At 53.1% G+C, this 21,383-nt stretch overlaps 2 protein-coding genes across 2 annotated transcripts in view; one reads left to right on the top strand and one right to left on the bottom strand.

The window, feature by feature from the left end:
- Positions 1-17,234, bottom strand: part of HS3ST4 (heparan sulfate-glucosamine 3-sulfotransferase 4) — a 70,348-nt gene extending 53,114 nt beyond the window's left edge. Inside the window, exon 1 of the mRNA XM_069810604.1 lies at positions 16,294-17,234. Coding sequence (XP_069666705.1) covers positions 16,294-16,946 — 653 coding nt within the window. The 5' untranslated portion in view covers positions 16,947-17,234. The remainder of the gene's footprint in view (positions 1-16,293) is intronic.
- LOC138690386 (proline-rich protein HaeIII subfamily 1-like) lies at positions 16,985-17,800 on the top strand. Its single transcript, XM_069809339.1, has one exon. The coding sequence runs from the start codon at positions 16,985-16,987 to the stop codon at positions 17,798-17,800; it is 816 nt and encodes a 271-aa protein (XP_069665440.1).
- The last annotated feature ends 3,583 nt before the right edge of the window (positions 17,801-21,383 follow it).

Below are 21,383 nucleotides of genomic sequence, written 5' to 3'. Positions count from 1 at the left end.
CCCTGACTCTCCCCCATCTTTCACTTTGCTAAATAAAATCACTCAAACGCCTCTCAGAAGCGTTACCACCGTGGAGAGAGATCAGACAGAAGCAATCAGGATGATTAGAGAGTGATTAGTGGGCTGGAAGCATCAAAACAGAGTGTGGGACAGAGACCCCGCGACTGTCTGCCAGGCAGAGACCATGCAGCGGCACTGCCTGGAGACCCCTCTGGCCTTGAGGGAGCGAACAGCCCCGTCACGCTGGGCTTCCCAATGCCTCCTTGGCAGCGGCGTGTCCTGCACGGGCCCGAGGTCCTCCCAGCCATGCCAGGAGAGATGAACGGAGGGACCAGCAGCATGAGCTGGGGGATGGCAAATCCCTTCCTGCAGAGAATGGGCTATGTGGCCTGCGAGCTGGGGGTCACTCCAGCCTTGCCCAGGACCAAGACCTACAGAGCTCTTCTAAGCACCCTGCGGATAAATTCCAGGCGGGTGAAGAACAGCCTGGGCTAAGGGATGATGTGGGCACGTGGTGGCGTGGCTCCTGAGCTTCCACCGCGCCATGGGGTCAACTGGCTGCAGCACCGCATCCCTCTGGGGCCCCGGCAGATGAGGAGGGGAGCAGGGAGGGCCGGAGGCCAGGCTGTGCCGATCAGGAGGGCAGTCCTGCGCTCTCCGGGGGCAGCCCGGGCCCAGCACAGGCAGTAATGGGACCCCCGTGTCGGCAGCAGAGCGAGGGGCTGCACGCGGGCTCCCCCGTCCGCAACGGAGCCCGCTGGTGCCTCCGCGCGTGGCAGCGCGCCCAAAGCGAAGTGGACAGACGGGAGCGGGTGGGCGGGCAGGAATGATACCAGCGTTAATCATTTCCGTGCCACCGTACACGAATGCAGCAGCGCGCAGCCTGCGCCGCTCCGCTGCCAAGCGCTGTGCACGGTGGACACAAGCGCGAGCGACTGGCTCTGCGCAAAAGCAGCCCGTTCAGCACAGCCAACCTGCTGTGGCACCGCTGGCCAAGAGCGGGTCCCCTCCATGTCCCCTCCACATCCCCACAACTCTGGGGAGAGGGACGACAGGCACCAGCTCTGGGATGGGACACACCGAGTCGTGCTCCCACCTCCAGCCTCCTCCTGCACACACACCCCTACAGCACCTTGCCGCAGGGATGGCAAAACCACCCCAGGCAGGCCAGCAGCCAAGGGGTTAAAGTGCCTTGTTATTCCTTTCATACCTGGGCTCCACTTATTTGCAGACTGAATTTCCCAGAAGCCAAGGCTTTTTACTAGTGGATCTGCTGTAGAACCATGTTATTATAGATTGCAAGTTCCTTAAAGGTCAGATAACACAATACAATTGAATCATATTAGTGAGCATAGCGACTTGGTATTTTACTAAGAAAACCCATAAAGCAGATTGTTTGTTGCAGAGAAACATACATTGTATAATAAAGTCAGTGTAATTGTCTCCAGAAACAAACAATCCATTTACGAGAAAAAAACCTCCCGTAATTGTGGGTCCTCGGTGCAGCTGCCGCCAGGGCCAGGCACTGGCAGGGTATCGAGTGCAGGTATTTCAAGTCTGTATTTTACAATTTAGGTTACAGTACCTAAATGCATTGCAGAAGACCTAGTAGGGAAATAAACAATTTCCAAGCGTATTGTTGAGAGACAAATATTCAATACTTCATTTAATGTATGGTTTGCAGTTAGCGGTTAATCTAAGACAATGCAGAGCGGGCCGTGTTTCACACTGCTATTAAGGAAATGCAGAATTGATTGTGAGGATGATTGAAGATTTCTGAAGAGCACAATTCCCAAGTCTGTGATGACCCCTCCTTTTTTTTTCTAATTTGCCTGTAATCTACTCAGACAAATCCTTTTATCACGTTTATTTCCTTTCCAAGTTACAACCTGTGTGATTAATTACTTAACTTTGCAGGCCTACTTACCCTGCTGTACGGTCTAATTTTTCTTCCTTTTAAAATGGTTTTCCACCCCAAATAGACATATTTCCTTTTTACGCTCCCTCACTTTGTCCCACTGAAACTCACTGCTAATAACCGATCCTACTGGCGAAAGGTTTCCCCAGGACCTGCCCAGCAGCCGCCCGTCCCACACCTGATTCCGCAGTTCTTTCTGGAGGTGGCGGGCACCGTTCATCACCCCGCTTCCCGCTGCAGAGGGGCTCCGGCCTTTTCTATCGGGAGAGGAAAAGCACGAACGTCTTTCTCCAAAAAGCTGGACGCTTGTCGGACCCAAGGGGGTCGCAGCTGCTCCACCAGCCTGGAAATTCTCATTTGGTTCTAGATTTAATCTTGTAATGAAAAAGGAATTGGAACCAGCGCAACTGTTTTAACCTTCCCTAGTCACAGAAAGAGGAGGAAAAGTAATTTATAAAAAAAAAAATTGAATACACAAAGCCACGTCTCCTCTCATCCACCTTTAACACCCCGCGTCAGCTGTTCGCCATCCAGGGGGAGCAGAGGAGGAATGCCGCACGGCTCCCACCCCTGCCCCGTGCCGGCTCCCAGCTCCCTCTCCACAGCGTGCCATCATGTCCCAGCCAAACAGTGGCAAAATGCACGCAGAAAAGCAATTAGATTTAAATCTAGTTTCCCCTTTCTACCTTGCCTTTCTCTTTTCTCTACTTAGATGCTCTTCAGCGTTGTAACTAATATGATTTGTGTTTAGCACAGTGTGAAACAAGAATGATTTATGGGTCTGTTAGCACTACACAGCTACCTGACGCCATCTCTGCCCCCCGAAAGGGCACTCCAAGAGCAGACTGACGAGAGAGTTCTGGCATTACATGTAATTATTTGTATACCCTGCCCACATAATCACCATTATTCTGGCTCTCACGATGCCTGTGTGTTTTCCGTACACCACGCTGGGCTCCGCTGTGGGAGAAAATAGGACCAGGACCCTCGACCAGCTCCAGCCCCCAATGCCACGCACCGGCCACTGCCCACGTCGTTCCCATGAACTGATCTGCTGGGTTTAAATTGGTGTTTCAGCTCAGATTAACTTGTGCCTTAGCTAAAACAAATATGGGCTCATACTCTGCATTTCATTACCAACTGCTAATGCAAAGGCTCTGCGTGCTCGGGAGCCGAGCAGACCCAACTCCTTGAACGTGTTCTGAAGCCCAGCATGCCCAAGGCTAGCTCAGTAGCTCGGGTGCCAAAGTCGTACTGAAAGTCTCTGGGATCGGTCAAATTTTACCCGTGGCTCTGAGAGCGGCTCTGTCAGTGAGGATCCTGCGCCTCTGCGCTAGCAAGTGCCCTTCATTAATTCTTAATGCTGCCCCAAGTACATCCAGTGTCCTCCTCAGCTTGGCAGCCCGCCCCTGCAAAGCGGGGCAGACAATAAGCGGAACCCCCTCCCTTTTCTTCAACATATAACAAGAAGCCAAATGAAATAATGAAAGAAACTCATTTTAATGCCACAGAGGGAATTGTTTTATTGCTAAAGCAGCAAATAGAACTAATTGAATCCGCTGGAAAAAAAAAAAAAGGAGCGAAGGAAAGGAAAGGAGAGGTGCAGTGCACAAGACAGAAAGGGCGAACTGGAGCCTGAATATTCATGGGCCTGGAAACTGCAAATCCTTGAATGCAAAATATCTTCATAACTGATAATACTGCCAACGGCAATGCATGCACAGTGCTCGGAGAGAGTCAGGAATGTTTGCATTTACAGTATTTTTTTTAAGTAATATTATGGAACAAATTCTCTGGTTCATTAAGCTGATTTGCACCTCCCTGGTAAAAGGAAACAGCCTAGGAGCGAGCACCGTGGCCGGGGCCGATTTCCACCCACAGCTGAGCGCAGGGTGAGGCTGGGCACGGCAAGGCACCCATGCTGCCTGCGTCCTGCCCGCGGGCGGGCAGCAGTGCCCGAAGGAGCTCCACCAACCCCTGCGGTGCCACATTTGCAGGCAGCAGGCACCCTTGGGGCAGTTTTGCTGCCCACCGGTGACAGGCAGGTGAGCAGGCAGCTGCCTACTGGATTAGGGGGCTGTGAAGGCAGCTGTGATCCCCCGTCCCTGCTGCGGGCTGAGCACGGTCCCGCGTGGCTGGGCTACAGAGCCGGGGCACTTCACCCCAAATCACTTCCCATTTCAGCTGCCGCCAGTTAAACCTGCCACAAGCTTTTAAACTCACCATTTTCAGTGAACCTTAATTTTCAATGGCAACATATATATTAACATAGGGGATTGCATTTTAATTAAGGCAGCATTCATGTTCTTCATTACAATACGAAGTCATCCAGCAAGAAACACCAAGGATATAAATCCCATTAATGAAGAAGGAGCTACATATTCTGCACTGTATGCTTAAGCACAGAGGCACCAATGTACAAAATGACCATTACATGAAGTGCAAGGGGGTGCTCCAGGAGAAAAAATGGAAATGCAATTTATACTCTGACGGGCCACACAGCTTTCATTTGGCACCACCGCAACTGTAATGTCCTGAACCTGCATCCCAAAGGCATAGCAAGCAGCCTGTTGTACTTTCAATCTACCTTCTCCCCGTAGAAAACAACCAAGGCACAACTAGGCTGCACGGGTTTGCTGGTGGGGTTGGGCAGCGCCCAGGCTCCTCCTGGACCCCGACGCCTGTGGGCAGGAGAAGGTCTGCAGCAGAGACCCTCCGCCGGCAGAAGCCAGCAGAGCTGCGGGAGGAGGGGGCCTTCCCCACCCCGAGGTGCTGCGGAGTGCTGTGCACCCAGTGTCAGTGGGAACCCAGGGCTGAGCTCTCCCCAGGCTTGCTGGAGGACAGAGCCATCAGGGATGAAATCCGCCTCTCTGAAGAGCCCCCCCCCCCAATCCCTCCCTACACCAGCATCCCAAATCCTCACCCTCTGGGCACAGCAGAGAACTTCAGGCTCTCCTCTGCCTGTGATGCACTCTAAGCATTAGCAAAAGTTAATAGGGGGCATTGGCAGAGCCGCCCTGGGAAGCACCTCGCCAGGTTACCCTGGGGAAGGACCTCGAACCGGGCAGCAGAAGACTTGCATCCACCGCCGTGCCCTGCGGGGACCTCGGCCAGCAGGAATCCCCGCTCCTGAATACATTACCCCGACTGCAGTCAGCAGCTTTGAACTTAAACATTAATAAACGAGCTCCTTAAACACTCTGGCAATGGGAAAGCACTTTCTCACCATTGCCTACTGCAAAAAATGGCTGAAGAATTTCCATTCAGTTTTTCCAAATGAACCAGTCCGCGGTAGAGACACGGATGGTCTCCCACAGAGACAGTCACATCCCAACACAAGAGTGTTTCAGAATATTATGTGGGAACAGGGTAATAATAAAACACCTCGATGTAACTTTACCAGCAGCGGCTCTAGCAGAAGATCTGTAATGATCTAATAACACATTTCCGCTGCTGCCACTCCAGCCTCGAGAAATCCAGGGTGGTTTGAGCCTTAAATCTACCCCAGCTCTTCCTTTGTCATTAATTGTTAGCCTATTTGTATTACACATTTTACATACCAAATAGACTCCAACTTCATGGTGGGCTAGACTGCAGAAATGCTTCTTTTAATCTTCTTAATTCTAAAGTAGTATCAAACTTTAATATTTTCTAATGGAGTATACATTTACTCACATCTAACAATATCACTACAATTTAGGAGCAATAAAAGTCAAGCTCCCGTCTGTCTGATAAGCTTGCAGCTTTATTTCCAAAGTTCAATCAGTTAACCTACGAGAGCAATAGCTTCCCTACAATGAGTAACGATGCAGAATAATATTTAGATAGAGATAAACCCTTTTTGCATAGGAAATTGCATTATGATTTGCTGGGTCTTAGAAATTCTCAGCAAGATGCTTTAGTTTACCAATGAAGTTACTGCCTCAGGCATTTCTCCACAGCGCTTTGATTTTTTCGGGGGTTTCTAGAGGATTTTGAGCTGAGTAAGGAACCTTTATTGTTCCTGATCCAGGCATGTGCAGCAGCCCCAGCGGCACGGCCTGCGCGCCCTCCTCCCACACCGATGCGCAGGCCGCGCTGACTGGGCGGCGGTGGGGGGAAGAGCATCCCAAAGAGGGGCTGCTGGAGAGGACCAGACCCTCGTCGGGGGCCGGCACTGCGCAGCCCTGGGCTCTCTGCCCCTCACGAGGGAGAGGCGGGTGGGCACTGCCCACGCTGCTGGCCGGGGACTGCCAGGGCTCCCCCAGCACCCTGGGTCCACACTGAGCGCTTGCCCCGTCAGGCCCAGCTCCCCAGGGCGAATGCACGCGTGGTTACGACAGCAACTGCAGCAGATACCTGGCTAGCTTGGATTGCTGTGGTTTGGCCAGACATTTAATTTACCAGGGGTAGCCACTGACGAAGACTGGCGAGCAAGAACGCTGCCAAGTGCCTCCCCCCCGATGCCGGGCCCTGGCCAGGTTTAATCCCCCCCTGCCCGTGGCAGAGGTCAGCATCCAGCACCAGCCACCACGCTTCCATCTTCCTTCGCACCCCCTGAAGCGCCTTCCCCACCACGCTGTCCAGCTCCCCTAGAGCCTCTCGAGTTCACGCCCAGCTGTGGATTGCAGCAGTTTGCCTTTCTGTACGGTTTTAATGGCTCACATAAAAAAGGCAGAGCCCTTTCCTGGGTCCCTGCCGTGCATCGCCTGGCTTTGCAGGCCCCCAGTGCCATGGAGCAGCGGCGGCGGTTGGTGATTTGGGATTCACACGGTTCAAATAAATAGCCCAGAAATTAGCTCTGAGGTGCGAGTGCTGACGGTGCAGGCAAGCGGCAGCGGGATCAATGCTGGTGCTCCCTGGGGGACAGACCAAGAGGGGATGAACCAAAGGCGAATCAAAGACCTCCAGCAGCAAGGACTTCAGGATCCACAGCCTGCCATCGGCATCTCATGAGTCAGCGCTCTGGATGTAAAAGGGGCGGTTTGTCTTTAAACAAGTGGGATTGGTGCCGAGTAATTCACCGTTAATAACCTGCCCAAGTGATGCAGCCCCTTCCACCCATGGCTGAGCCAGGAGGCGAGTCCTCCCCACCCATCTGGGGGCTCCGAGGTGGGTCCTGAACATGGGGGTGGCAGCTGAGCCCCCTCGGGGCGCGGGGGCATCCGGAGGAGCCCCCAGGTCTCTGGAGCTGGTGCCTCCTCGCAGTCGGTGTTACACAGATCGGGTGGTTTTGTCTTTTCCTTGGCTGGGTGATGGCAGCTCATGCTGTCAGCCGCTGAATCCAAATGCGAATTTAACACACACTTCTGACGCTGACGTTAGCTTTCCACAAGCGTGCTCACTGCTCAGCTTAATTATATGAATGTCCATCAAGAACAAATACACAAAGGGCAGAGCTGAGGCTGAAATAAAGTTATTTGCAGATGTAGATGAACACTAATAGAAAGTATATTATATTACTGTACACCTCTCAATGCAAGATGAAAGGAAATATGCTCTAAAACAAAGGAGAGCTGCAAATTCGGGCTACCAGAGCAACGTTGCTCCATTCGGATCCAAAATGATTACCCGCTAATAAAGAAGGGGGCCGAGTCCACTCCAGCCTGGCTCTGGAGGGAATGGAAAACAGATTTTGGCTTGAAATGTGTTACAGCAATCTCCGTAATACAAAATAAAGTCTGACAGATGGAGTTATTTTTATCCAAAGCCAGTTCTGTTTAGTAGGTCCGTGGCTATAGATGATGTCCCTTTGCTATTTCCTCTTCGCCCACCGGTCCCCCTGCCTCAGTTTCTCCAAGGCACTGACGAGATCAGAGCAGACAACCGCGGATGTATTTTGAGAGGATCCTACATTACTTAGCTGTAAAAATCAATTGTGAATTTTGCATCCACCCTCAGCATTTGGCCTGTTTATATTACCAAATAAATTCTTTAAAGAAGTACTGTACTTCACAGGAGAGCTTGTCAAGGTAAATACCTTCATTTACATAAAATGTGACTAGCAATTGAAATGTTAAAGCCATAAAGAGCAAGTTTATGATCCATCCTTGATGCTTGGATGTATAATATGACAAGGGGGAAAATAGTGTGCCTTGCAACATTTACTAAATTGGTGTGTTGACTCTGGGGATGGAAATGGGAGATTTGAAAAAACAGGTTGGAGAGTTTTTTTGAGGTTGGGTTGGTTTTTTTCTTTTTTCCATAAATATGAATCCTTTCCACAGCCTTCAAACAGTTGGCTTTTAAATACTCTCCTTCAGCTTGGAAACAGCAGCTACCTAAATAAACAAACAGACGGCTGGGCAGGGACCTGTGTGGGAAGGAGCTACCTGGCATGCGGGGCTCCCCGGGGGATGCTCGCCTCGGGCCACAGCGGGGGGACAGGACCCCAGCAGGGGAGGGGGAGCCCAGCAGGGGAGGGGCACTCCAGCCACACACTCCCACACACCGGTGTCCCCCAAAAAAGTGGAAGCGGGAAGTGGTGCCCACATGCCATTGTGCGTACAGCAGAGGTCTGAGAAGCAGCTCCTGCAGCCCCATCGCTCGTGGCTGGCTTTGCCATCCACAGGGAGGCTGAGCTGCTCCCGGCACGGGTCACGGGGACTGATCCTGCCCAGGCCTCTCTACTGCCATGCCCAGGAGCAAAGGCAAGGCCACGCTTTGCCGGGGCTGACCCCGTGCCCTTGATCTAAACAGTAATTTCTCACTGTGATTGGAAAGACTCTTACAGTTTAGGGGGTTTCTTTTAAACTTTTTACAAGGGAGGGGGAACCAATTTAAACCACTTCAAATCCTAAATAATACTTTTTAGAAAAGTGAATAAAAAGGATAAAATGGACTGGTGCCTACATACATATCACAGTGAAATTATAAAATCCACACTTAATGCTCTGGAAAGTTTGATAGTACACGTTCCTCACCTGAACTCAGTACGAACATTTCAGCCATTCATTCACACTCATACCCTTCTCAATTCATTGAAACCACTTCAAGCAAAAATCATTTGAAAGAAATTACCTCTGTGTATTACACCACGAGCAGTGAGAAATGTCCCACATGAGCCTCTCCAGCCCCCAAAGCAATAAAATTTCTGCTGAAGTGCATGATATAATGACTCAGGGAAAAGAAGTCCCCATGACAACAAGAGGTAAGAGAAATCCATGAAAAGCAAAAGACTCCGACCTCTCTCCATACAAGGTGTCACCAATTTGTGCTGGAATTTTCACTTTGAAAATCAAAAGCCTTTGTCCATACCTTACTTTGAGAACCTGCTGTTCCTCCTTTGCTAGTCTGGGCTTCAAACAGAGCAGAACGAGCCTTGCTAAATCAGAAACCGAGCAGGGGTCAGGCTCATCATTTAAACCCATGAACACAACCAACTGACTCTTCGCCTTTCTCTTTTCCAAGGGGGCTGTTTTTCCCCAGGCCTGTCTTTGGGTTCTCTATAGCATCTACATGCTTGAGCGATACTGCATTCACACACAGAGCAAAGCTCACAAGCTTTGACGCTACAAACAACACTTAAACCATTAGCAGCGAAGCACTGTAGTGTTTACTTAGCGGATTATTGAGCAAAATCCTACAGAAAGAGTGTTCTTGAAAATACAGTGCAACAGTTAGATTATTTCAGGCCTGGCGACACATGACAGTTCCCTACGTGCTCCAAGGGATGCTCCAAAAGTTACGGGAAGAGGCACCCCTGCCTTGTTTGGCTGGTTTTCCGAGCCCCGTGTTCATAACCCTCCCAAGCGCTTCTGCTGGGAGGTGCTGGGCTGCTCCCGCTCGCAGGGTCCGGGCAACGCTGGGGGAGCAGGGCAGGACCCAGCTGGGTGCGGTGGTGGGAGGCAGCCCCGGCGCACCCCCCCTCCGCGCTGCCGAGCGAGCTGTGCCAGCCGGGTCCCTGCCAGGGCTGCGGGGGGCAGCTGCGCAGGGGCTGCGGAGGGGCTTCGGCGCACGGCCGCGCTGCCGCCCCGCTCCCGCCGGCTCTCTCTGCACTACGTGCCCACCGTCGCCTGCAAACGAATACATTTTACCCAGAGGCAGAAGCAGCGACCAGCTCCACAGGAGCGGGCTCTCCGGAGCTCTCCCCTGCCAGCGTGTTGTCCCTCGCGCTTCTCTCACTCTCTTTGCAAGAGGAGCAAGCACAGTGTGGAGGGGCTGCGGGTGCTGAAAGCAGCTGCCATTCCCATGGCTACAATCGAGTAGCCTGTAAATAACCATCATCAGGTGATAAAACACTGCAAAGAGTCCCGATTCATTCCTGCATGCCATCCCTTGAGCTGAAATTGAGCAGAAAGGCTGGGAGAAGACTGCTGCCCAGCAAGGGTGCAGGGTGGCCTCCCCTGGCCCAGCACACAGGGCAGGGGCAGAGGCCAGGAGACCCCCAGCTCTGGCACATGGTGGATTCACTCCGGCAGCTCTGGGTGCAGAAGAAAATCCGTGCCTGATGCTGGAGTGGCCTGTCTCCAGCCCCCAGACAGGCAAAAACACAGGGACTGACCAGCGAAGAGCCTGGCCCTCTGCTCAGAACCTCCAGCCTGTAACCCAGGTCAGCCCAGACCCTCCGCCAGCTTTACTGAGAGCCAGACCCAGGCATCAGTGGGAGGTCAGTGCTGCACGCGTGTGCTTGCTCTGCTCAGAAGACTTGGGCTAGGAAAAACAGTGCACATGTAGGATCTAACCCAGACCTAACGGTTTAGGAAAGGTGAAGGGGACAAGGGATTGAAAGCTATGTTACATGGAATTACTCGTACAGTCTTCAAGCCAGATTAATCCCAATGCATTGGATCCACAGAGGAAGGCAGGCAGCTGAGTCACTACATTTCAGCAAAAGCCAACTCACAGCAGGTCCCAGAAAAAAAAAAAATCAATACACTTTCCCTAAGTTACCAGAAGTACAGAGGGCACAGTATACTGGGAAGGCCTTTTGCAGAGAAATACAGCAGTTACCAGGCTTCTGCAGCAGTGCCTGTCATTAGCGGCAAACCCCGATCTGTCCGGCCACCGTAGGTGTTCCTCTAGTGCCCATCAGCACGGGCTCACAGCACTGATGGAAGAGGTTTGATTTTCTGAATATCCTGAGCTGATCGGAGAGGCGCAAGCATTACCCAGCAATGCAATTACAGCTCACAGTGAGGGTCACACTGTGTGGGACCGAGGCTGAAATGGCCCCAAGCTATTGCTGTCCAACAGCTGTTAAGGGATGCTGCCGGGGGGTCTCGTCACACATCCTCGGACACGACCAGCACTGTTTCTGCCAGCAGCTGCAGCGGCAAGAGCCAGGCAGGCCGAGGTAGGATCAGCCCTGGTACACACAGAGAGGGCCCCACCAAGCCAGACTCCAGATCAGCACAGCAGGAGGGTAGGTGAGACAGCAAGCAGCCCCCGGGAGGAGCAGAGCCCGTTACAGTGATAACAGTGCATGACAGCCACTTCCCTGATACAGACGAGTTTAATGTCCACGGGGACACAACTGAGAGTGTTGGCTCTGTAGCCACAGCCAGCTGCTCTTTGGAACCGCTGGCTCGAGAGCACATGTTTATTACTGGGAGAAGAGCTCCCTGACATGGTATTATTCATTATTTGTATGAGGGCAGGAGCTCACAGAATAACACACGGGAGACCGTTAGGGAGAACGCTCCAAAAAACCCAGACAGGCAGTGAAAATAGCATTAGACATGCAAACCATTTCATTGCCTGTCATGGTGAGTGCTCCCTGCAGTGGCTGCAATGGGGCCACTCCATGCATAAAGCTACACCCCTGTATAAGTGCTTAACGTGTGGAGGCCTAGGGCAGAGTGAGAGGAACGTGGTCTAATTAGAGAGACATTGCTGCCGCTTCTCTGTGAAGGCTCCACTGAGAGGGAGGCAAGGAGTAAAGTAATGTGCATGTACACATAGAATTTAACTCACGATTATTTGGAGCAGCCTTCAAATCAGTGAACTTTAAAACTCCACAATTTAAGTTCACCACTATCAGATACTCTCTTTGCATTGTAGAGATCGTATTTTTGTTAAAACTGCAAATTTGTTTTCAAAATACTGTTATGAGTCCCCAGTTTTCTGCTAAACAGAGGATGTCGAGACAGGCTTGAAAGTGTGAAGGGACAAAACCAAACCACCTCACCGTGCTGAGCCTGCGGGCAGCTGGGAACGGTAGACTCAGAGCACTGGGCTGTTCCGCTCAGCTCAGGGAGCCACCAAGATGTGGAAATGCCAAGGTCTGCTGTGCTGGTCATTCAGCAGAACGACCCAACTAAAGCACCATCTGTCCCGGTGCAAAGAAGCCCCGCTCTCTTCACACAGCCACCCAAAAGCCTTTCTCCTCCAACACCTCCAGACCGGTCACCAGCAGCATCTGAGCATCCGGAGGCATCAGCGTCTGCACACGTGAAACCATCCCACCGCTGAAACCGCTGGCAGCAGGGCAGTGTGACAGCTATACAATGCCAACAGGATCGCCTCCCCTTCCTCCTCCAGCCACATAAAGCCACGCAACGCCACAGCAAAGCCAGGGCTCCCACGCAGACCCCAGTTCCAGCCCTCCGGCACATGGCCTCTCCAATGGCTGTCGCAGCAGACAGCAAACCAAGGCTTCCAGCACCGCAAGGTGACAAACCTGCCTGAGTGTCGGACACTGCGGGCAGTTTGCAGTTCCCGTTATCCACAAAATCCTCTTGTGCTCATGCACCCTTGTTTCATGCCCAGGCAAGGGACTCGGGCATACCCCAGATGCTGCTTCTGTTTGTGCTGGTAATGAGCATTTGTAGATATAAGCTGAATTCCTTCCGTGCTCAGAGGCCTCCAAGGTCTTCCCGTCGTTCTGCTGTCCCTGTTGCACCCTCAAGAAGGCTCTCACAATTCATTTCCAACTGCAGGATAGCTCGGGGCAGAGCTCACGGCATGGGACATGCCCACTGAGGCATGAGGATCACGCTGGAGAGAGCACATTGCCCATGCAAACGCCTCCGGTCCAGCCTGGCCGCGGGGGCCGTGCAGGGGGGTTACCCTGCGCCTGGGCTGAGTGGGCAGCAAGAGCTGCCCTGGGTGTGCAAAGGAGCAGAAGGACACTCAGGCACTGGCTGAAAGTCAGCAGCAGTTCCTACAGGGAAGGATGGCACATCCTGTAGTTTAGAAGGAACGAGCGGGTGAAAGAGAGCCACCAGCGACTTCCAAAAGAAAAGCAGATACCTGCTCCTTGCCACAACCTTCGTCCACGGTGGGACCAAGTTCTGGCATATTGTAAGGGATGAAGTCAGCAAAGTTCATCACCAAAGATAGTATTTACTGCCAGGTATCAGTGTCCTGGACTTAAGAGAGAGAGAGAGAAGAAGATATACAAGTAATACATACACTAGAGAGACGTATTGCCACACTGTTAACAAAAGTAAAGGTTGAAAGTCACTTCCCACTCAGCCGTTAACACACTGTTCAATAGTAGTCAAGTTACATTCTGCATTACATTAAGGAAACAAAAAAAAGAGCAAGCTAGGAAATTTATCAACAAAAGTTAATGTACATGGGGGTATTAAGTGCAGTTTAAGGAAAGCTGTATCATGGAACTTGTCCTTCAGACAGCCCAACATTAGGATGTACGGAATCACAAGTTACAATTACACGAACAATTCTGGCAGCATAACACTAACCAACCAAAACAAGCCTTCAACTCAGTTCGCATCAGTATGTGTGTAGGAAGACCTCAGTTCGGTAATTTCTACATAAACTTTGACTGCAGAGCTAAAGCAATCGCAGACAGCACAGCTTTCCCTAAAGGTTACCAGGAAAACAGCACAGACTGCAGAGAGCTGGTATAACAGGCTTGCCACACTGCACCAGCCAACAGGCAGAAAGCCATATGCACTAACTTCAGCCTCTCTCTACCGTCCCGATACAGATCCTGGACACAGTGTTTATAGCTGACTAACCTCAAGGCAGCAAAGACATGAATAATGCAGCATGGGGCACGCACAAAAGAAATGGTAGCGTTCAGGTGCTGTCTCCATTTTACAGGCGGAGAAACTAAGGTGGGGAAACTGCTTCTCTTCTCTACAGCTCTGCCAGAATAGAAAATATTCTCATGACAAAGCAAGGAATCCTGAGGTTCTGCTGTATCCTTATTTCACTACATAAGAAAAAACTTGACAGTATTAAAAGCTAACAGTTTATAGTGCATAAAGAGAAGTGTTATATGCAAAATATAAACAAGTGATAGAAGTCACTGTAAGGAGATGCTGGTATAAACACTTCAATAGTTGCTTCTTTGCTTAAAGAAAATTGACATTTCTGTGGATAGGAACAATCTCCAATTACTCTATCCAGGACACAGCTGCAAGCAGTCCGCCTTCTTGGTGCACTCAATCAGGTAATCTCAGAGAAGGTCAGGAAGAAATAGCTGCTATTGTGGATGGCGATCTTTCGCCTCTCTGTTTTTGCTTAGTATTTGTATGGCACCAAGCACACCAGCCTCCTGGCCTGTGACAACAGCCTGGTACCGGTACAGCACTGGGGGAACCCTGTCGCTCCCACTGTGGTGGGGATTGCCAGTGCTGTGCAACCTGTCCTGTCCCAGCAAGGCTGAAAAACTTTTGCAAGGAGAGAGGAAAATAATGTTGTTTGGGTTGGGCAGGTGTGAAGATGGCTTTAGGTTAAACAATCAGGGCAAATCCTCAGGGCCACAATGGCAATTAAGCAGCAGTTTAATTTACTCATCCCATGACCAGAGAATCAATCCCCCAGCCTACTCTGCCCAGGACCCTCACAAATCAGCTCTGACCCAACCTTTCCTTCTCCCACTTCTCTACCAGGGCAGCATAGCACCAGTGCTAGAAATAAGCTAAACAAACCACAGAGCTTCTGCAGGGATGAAAAATTTTAAAATGCATTCTGCAAATGAAAGCCTGTGTGTGCCTTTTACTGCACGAGAGGAGTTACACCCACTCTCTAGCCCTTTTCTTGTAGCATGACTTTAAAGATGAAAAAGCAGCTGCTTGCCATATTCAGTGCTTGATCTTCTTCTGCCTATTTTGAATAAACCGAAACCTTTTTATATGCCACTTTCTAGCCTCTTCAAGCAAGTTTCTAAACTTATTTTTCAAGGCAAGCCTCTCCTGCAGGAAAATTCAGTAAAATAAGAAACTATGTCTGAAATTATATATATAAACACAATAACCACAGTCAATCCTTTATTCCTTTCCCATGTTGGTACAGCACACGGAAAACACTCTGAGACAAATGTGCTTTCCCAGTGCTGATCTCCACTTTATTGAAGTCCCTCAAGAAAATCCCTCAGCATTTTAACAAAGCCAGGTGGATGCTACACCAAATAAGTGTTATGAAGACTTTGCTTCCACAATTGCCACAGAAAATTGCCTGGAGTTCCTCCCATTTAAATGCCATTGACATGAAGACGGTGTGCTCCATTTTAATAAAGAGTGACCAGATAATCCAAGCAGTAACTAACTTGCTGCCTCTATTTATTTTTTCCTTCCCTTTCAGGGCAGCTAAACAGCTACCATACTAAGTGCAATAAAATGACAGAACTTCATCAGCTTAGCCACAGAATATTTCTTATGAAGAAACTAGTACGGGTTGCTTTTAACTTGAGAACTACTGGTAATTTGCAAGTTCCACTGATGTACTGCATTTTTTTTTTTTTTTGGCGGGGGGGGGGAGAGAGACCCTGAGCCCTTACAATTCATTGATTTGCTAAACTTAACACTTCATTCCCGCAGCCCAGTATTTTCTAATAATCAGGACCTCCAGCATAGGATTCCTTTGAAATGTTACCCTACGTCAGGCAACAACATTTAGAGACTTCTTCACGAATAGAAATAGATCTTGTCAATGGGAGAAACTTTCTGACGTGGAACTTGTTGAATAAGGAGTAGATCCTATTTGTGAAGTGCACCCTGCAGCTTGTGTGAAAGCAGCCATCCTTCTTCACTTCAAAGCCCCTAGCATCACCTGGAATAACTTACAATCTTGTTTATTTCAGTAGTTACTGACCTATTTAGACGCGTTTTACGCCAAGCGCAGCTGAACTGCTGCGGTCTGCTCAGGTGCTCTCTGCACGGGGGTGACAGAACGGGGATGTTTTTACGCATTTTCTGCCTCCCCCCCCCCCCCCCCCCGAACGCCGCGTTTTGAATCACCGCAGCTCTCAGGCGAGGCACCCACGCGATCGCCCGGCCTGCCCGGACAGCGCGGCTCGGCTGTCGGGCTCCGCACCCGCCGCGGCCCCACGCCGCGGTCCCGGGACCCGCCGCGGCCCCCGCCGCCGTCCGGGGCCCCGGCCCCCGCCGCCCGGCCACCCCCCGGCGGGGGGCACCGGGGACCCGCCGCCCCGGCGCGCACCCTCCCGCCGCGGTCCGCGCCCGGGGGCCCCGCGCCCTCACCTGTACCACTCCAGCCCCTTCTCGTAGTTCCTGTCGAAGAAGTGGGGCTCCGTGCCCACGGCGCGCACGTCGGGGTGCGCCCGGATGGCCTCCAGCAGCGCCCGCGTCCCCCCCTTCTTCACCCCGATGATGAGGGCTTGCGGCAGCCGCTTCTCCCCGTAGTCCGGCGTGGTGCTGCCGCCGCCGCGGCTCCCCGGGCTGCCGGCCCGGCTCAGCTCCTCGTCCGTGGTGCTCGACTCCTGCGGGTCCCTCTCGAAGGCTCCGCTCTGCGCCGTGATCACCTCCCCGGGGGCCAGCGGCGTCCGCGGCCAGGCGCCCGCCGCCCCTTCCCGGCTGCCGTTGGAGGCCCGCGTCGGAGCCGCGGAGGGGGCCGGGGCGCCGGAGCCGCTGCCCGGCGGGCTGGCGGGGGAGCGCGGGGCCGCCGGCGCCGCCGTGCCGGGGAGCGCGGCGGGGGAGCGCGGGGCCCCGGGGGCCGCCGTGCCGGGGAGGGCGGCGGGGGAGCGCAGGGCGCCCGGGCCGGTGCCCCCCCCCATGAGGCTGTAGCACAGGTAGGTGAGGCAGAGGGAGAGGCTGCACATGCAGAGGAGCTTCCGCGCCGGGGGCACCTTAGAGCCGCGCCCGCCCGGCACCCCCGGCTGGGCGGGGGGGGACATGGCTGCTCCCCGCTCCTCGCCCCGGGCACCGGGCGCACATGGTGTCAGCCGCCGCCCGGCCGCCCCAGCCGCATGGGGCGCCGCTGCCCTCCCGCCCCGCCGCCGCCGCCGCCGCCGCCGGTGGGGGGGAGCCCCGCATGGCACGGTCGCCGCCGGCCCCCGCCGGGCACCGGGGCGCCTGGGCTCAGCGCGGCTGCGCTCCGGTGCCGCCCCGGCGCCGCCGGCTCCGCACTGTTGCCGCCCGAGTTCCTGCCGCTAAACTTTGTGCCGGGTGGGAGGCGGGAGCGCGCTCCCGGCGCGGGGAGGGCCCGCCCCCGCCGCCGCCGCCGCCGCGAGCGCGGGGAGCGCGCCGGGCCCCGCCGAGCGCCGCGCCGGGCGGAGCGGGGCAGCGGCCGGGCGGCCCCGCGGGAGGCGCCGGGGAGAGCTCGGAGCCCCGGCGGGGGCAGCAGTCCCGCTGGCCCCCGGTGTGCGGGGGCCGGCCCCCGGCAGCCCCGCACCCCGCCCGCCCAGCTGCTCCCCAGATCCACCCGCTGGGCCGCAGCCAGCCCCCGGCGGCGCCCAGGGGCGCCGGGAGGGCACGGGCCCCCAAGGGCGGGAGGCAGCGCCGGCTGTCCTCTACCAATCCTTCTCCTTTCCCTCAGCAGGAATCACCGTGCCGCAGCTCCTTGACCCCTTGTCCCGACCTGCTCCCCTCTGCCTACCCCAAAGGGCTGTGTTGTCACCCTCTCGCCCCGCTGCCCCCGGCCCGCAGCTCCTGCCCAAATCCTGCGCCTCCCCAGAGAGGAACATCCAGAGGGGTCCTCTGGGATGGCCCCGTGCAGCAGGGCCGAGGTCCCCTGGCTCTGGCCCTCTGAGGATCTGGAGCAGAGTGGATAGGTGTCACAGGAGAGGTGGCAGACCGTGGGCAGGGGCCGGCAGTAGCTTCTTGCCGGTACAGTGGAGCTAAGGGCCATTGGGAGCGTGGAGGGTTCATAGTTGAGGTGCCAGGAGCTGCACTAGTAGGTGAGGCCAATTACACCCTCGCATGCTGCTCTTCCAGAACTCTGTCCCCAGCCTTGGTGGAGCAGGCTGGGGCTGAGAGCCTCCCTCCTCACAGTTTTTCTGGAGCAGCCGCCACCTCTCCCCAGCTCCACATTTTGGCACTTCCCACCTCCAGTTCTCAGCTTTGGCTTTAGCAAGGATTTTGTGAGGGAAAGAAATGCTTTAGTATCTCTCAGCTTCCTCCTCTCCCTCATTCTGGGGTCTGCCAGGAGTGTCTCCCTCATAAGTGTTGTCCTGTGGCGTTGGGGCACGTCACACAGCTCTTGGCATCCTGGCCACCATGGTCCCCCTCAGCAGAACAGTGCTGGCATTGCCATGGTACAGAAATGAATTGAGGAACACAGTCATTTCCTAAAGCCCTCACAAGTGAAGGAGCAGCAACCTAAACTTTTGCACCTGAAGTGCTACCCCCAAACCACCAGCGCTATCTGAATGCTGCACATCACCCAAACACCCAGCACCAGATCCAGGTGGCAAAAGCTGCAGAGCAGCTGCACGTTAACACATACAAGGGCCACAGCTGGGCTTCTGAGCAAGCGCTGGAAAAATTCAGAGTACATTTACAGCCCTGCGTGGCTGTGAGTGCTGGGTACCTCATCCTGCCCGCAAGCAGGAGGAGTGTTTGGAGGCAGTGAACCTTCTCCATTAGCCTCTGCTTTGGGAAACTGCAGAGCTGTGCATCCCATCAAGCAGAGGTGCTCTGGGCAAGGGCTGGATGGGAGAGAGCTGGCAGAGCTCCCTTGTGCTCCTTCAGCTGACGAGCCATGGCCTAGATTTTACAGGGGAAGTCCAGGGATTGCTTCAAATCTTGCTGTTACTGTGTGCAGCTCAGTGGGGAGCATAGAATCATAGAATGGTTTGGGTTGGAAGGGACTTTTAACGGTCATCTAGTCCAACCCCCCTGCAATGACATCTTCAACTAGATCAGGTTGCTTAGAGCCCCGTCCAACCTGACCTTGAATGTTTCCAGGGATGGGGCATTGACCACCTCTCTGGGCAACCTGTGCCAGTGTCTTGCCACACTCACAGTAAAGAATTTCTTCCTTATATCTAGTCTACCCTCTTCTAGTTTAAAACCATTACCCCTTGTCCTATTGTTACAGGCCCTACTAAAAACTTTGTCCTCATCTTTCTTATGAGCCCCCTTTAAGTACTGAAAGGCCACAATAAGGTCTCCCTGGAGCCTTCTCTTCTCCAGGCTGAACAACCCCAACTCTCAGCCTTTCTTCATAGCAGAGGTGTTCCAGCCCTCTGATCATCTTTGTGTCCCTCCTCTGGACCTGCTCCAACAGGTCCATGTCTTTCTTGTGCTGAGGACCCCAGAGCTGGATGCAGTACTGCAGGTGGGGTCTCACTAGAGCGGAGTAAAGGGGCAGCATCCCCTCCCTTGACCTGCTGGCCACACTGCTTTTGATGCAGCCCAGGATAGGGTTGGCTTTCTGGGCTGCAAATGCACATTGCTGGGTCTGCTTTTCATCCACCAGTACCCCCAAGCCCTTCTCAGCAGGGCTGCTCTCAATCCCTTCATCCCCCAGCCTGTATTGATACCAGGGGTTGCCCTGACCCAGGTGCGGGACCTTGCACTTGGCCTTGTTGAACCTCATGAAGTTCACATGGGACCACTTCTTGAGCTTGTCCTGGTCCCTCTGGATGGCATCCCGTTCCTCAGGTGTGTCAGCTGCACCACTCAGCTTGGTGTCATCTGCAGACTTCTGAGGGTGTGCTCAATCCCACTGTCTATGTCACTGATGAAGGTATTAAACAGTACTGGTCCTAATACGGACCCCTGAGGGACAGCACTTGTCACCAGCCTCCCTCTGGACATTGACCTGTTGACCACTACCCTCTGGAGACGACCATCCAACCAATTCCTCATCCACCAAACAGTCCACCCATCAAATCCATATCTCTCCATTTAGAGAGAAGGATGTTGTGGGGGACCGTGTCAAAGGCCTTACAGAAGTCCAGATAGGCAACATCCGTAGCTCTTCCCTTGTCCGCTGATGTAGTCACTGCGACATAGAAGGCCACTAGGTTGGTCAGGCAGGACTTGCCCTTGGTGAAGCCATGCTGGCTGGCTGGAATCACCTCCCTGTCCTCCATGTGCCTTGGCGTAGCTTCTAGGAGGATCTGTTCCATGATCTTCCCAGGCACAGAGGTGAGGCTGACAGGTTGGTAGTTCCCAGTGTCCTCCTTTCTACCCTTTTTAAAAATGGGTGCAGTGTTTCCCTTTTTCCAGTTCACCAGGGACTTCACCTGACTGCCATGACTTTTCAAATGTCACGGAGAGTGGCTTGGCAACTACATCGGCCAATTCCCTCAGGACTCTGGGATGCATCTCGTCAGGTCTCATAGACTTCTGCATGTTCAGGTTCCTCAGGTGGTCACTGAACCTGATCTTCTCTTGCAGTGGGAGAGACTTTGCTCCCCCAGTCCCCATCCTGCAGTCCATCCACTCGAGAGGTGTGGGAAGAGAGACTGCCAGTGAAGACCGAGGCAAAAATGTTGTTGAGAACCTCAGCCTTCTCCCCACCCCTTGTTACCAGTTTGCCAGTCTTGGTCATCAGGATGGGTATGCTTTCTTTGACCTTCCTTTTCTGGCTGGCATACCTGTAGAAGCCCTTCTTATTATTCTTTGCATCCCTTGCCAAGTTCAGCTCCAGCCATGCCTTGGCCTTCCTGACCCCATCCCTACACAATCAGGTGACATCCCTATACTCTTCCCAGGATCCCTGTCCCTGCTTCCACTGCCTGTGCATTTCCTTCTTGCCCCTTAGTTTGACCAGCACATCTCGACTCAGCCATGCTGGTCTCCTGCCTTCTTTTCCTGATTTCTTACACCTGGGGATTGAGAGCTCTTGTGCTCTATGGAAAGCATCCTTAGAGATCTGCCAGCTCTGTTCTGCTCCCTTGTCCCTGAGGGCAGCTTCCCAGGGGGTCCTATTGACTAACTCCTTGAAGAGCTGGAATTTTGCTTTCCTAAAATTCAGGGTCCTGACTTTGCTCTTCACCTGTCCCATATCCTTCAGGACTGCAAACTCCACCAGAGCAACATGCCATTGGAGTCTCAGCTATGCTTGGTCTCATGGCAAAAGCAACATTTGAAAAAAAAAATTAAGTGCCAATATTAACTAGATACCCAGAGCTGAGAAAAATATTCATTGAAAAAGAGGAAGAGCACAGACTTTTCCCATAATGAACAAAAGCTCAATGCTGCTCTCAGCTGGACATGTGTTCTCTCTGTGCAGCTACAGTTCCGATAGAGATTATTCCTTCATAATATATTTTTTATGGTACACATGAGACCTCTGAAATGCAGTGTCTTGTGTCCTGTAAATCATTTCCTGTAACTCGTAGATTCCTTTTCAACTGCATTACGGTAATGTGAATGTTAAG

Source organism: Haliaeetus albicilla, chromosome 22, assembly GCF_947461875.1.
Source record: "Haliaeetus albicilla chromosome 22, bHalAlb1.1, whole genome shotgun sequence".
Lineage (NCBI taxonomy): Eukaryota > Metazoa > Chordata > Aves > Accipitriformes > Accipitridae > Haliaeetus > Haliaeetus albicilla.
This window is presented reverse-complemented; position numbering and strand designations above follow the sequence as displayed.

What these genes read in the sequence shown, in the direction of transcription:
- LOC138690386 (XM_069809339.1), top strand. Translation starts at nt 16,985, where the DNA reads ATGGTGTCAGCCGCCGCCCGGCCGCCCCAGCCGCATGGGGCGCCGCTG.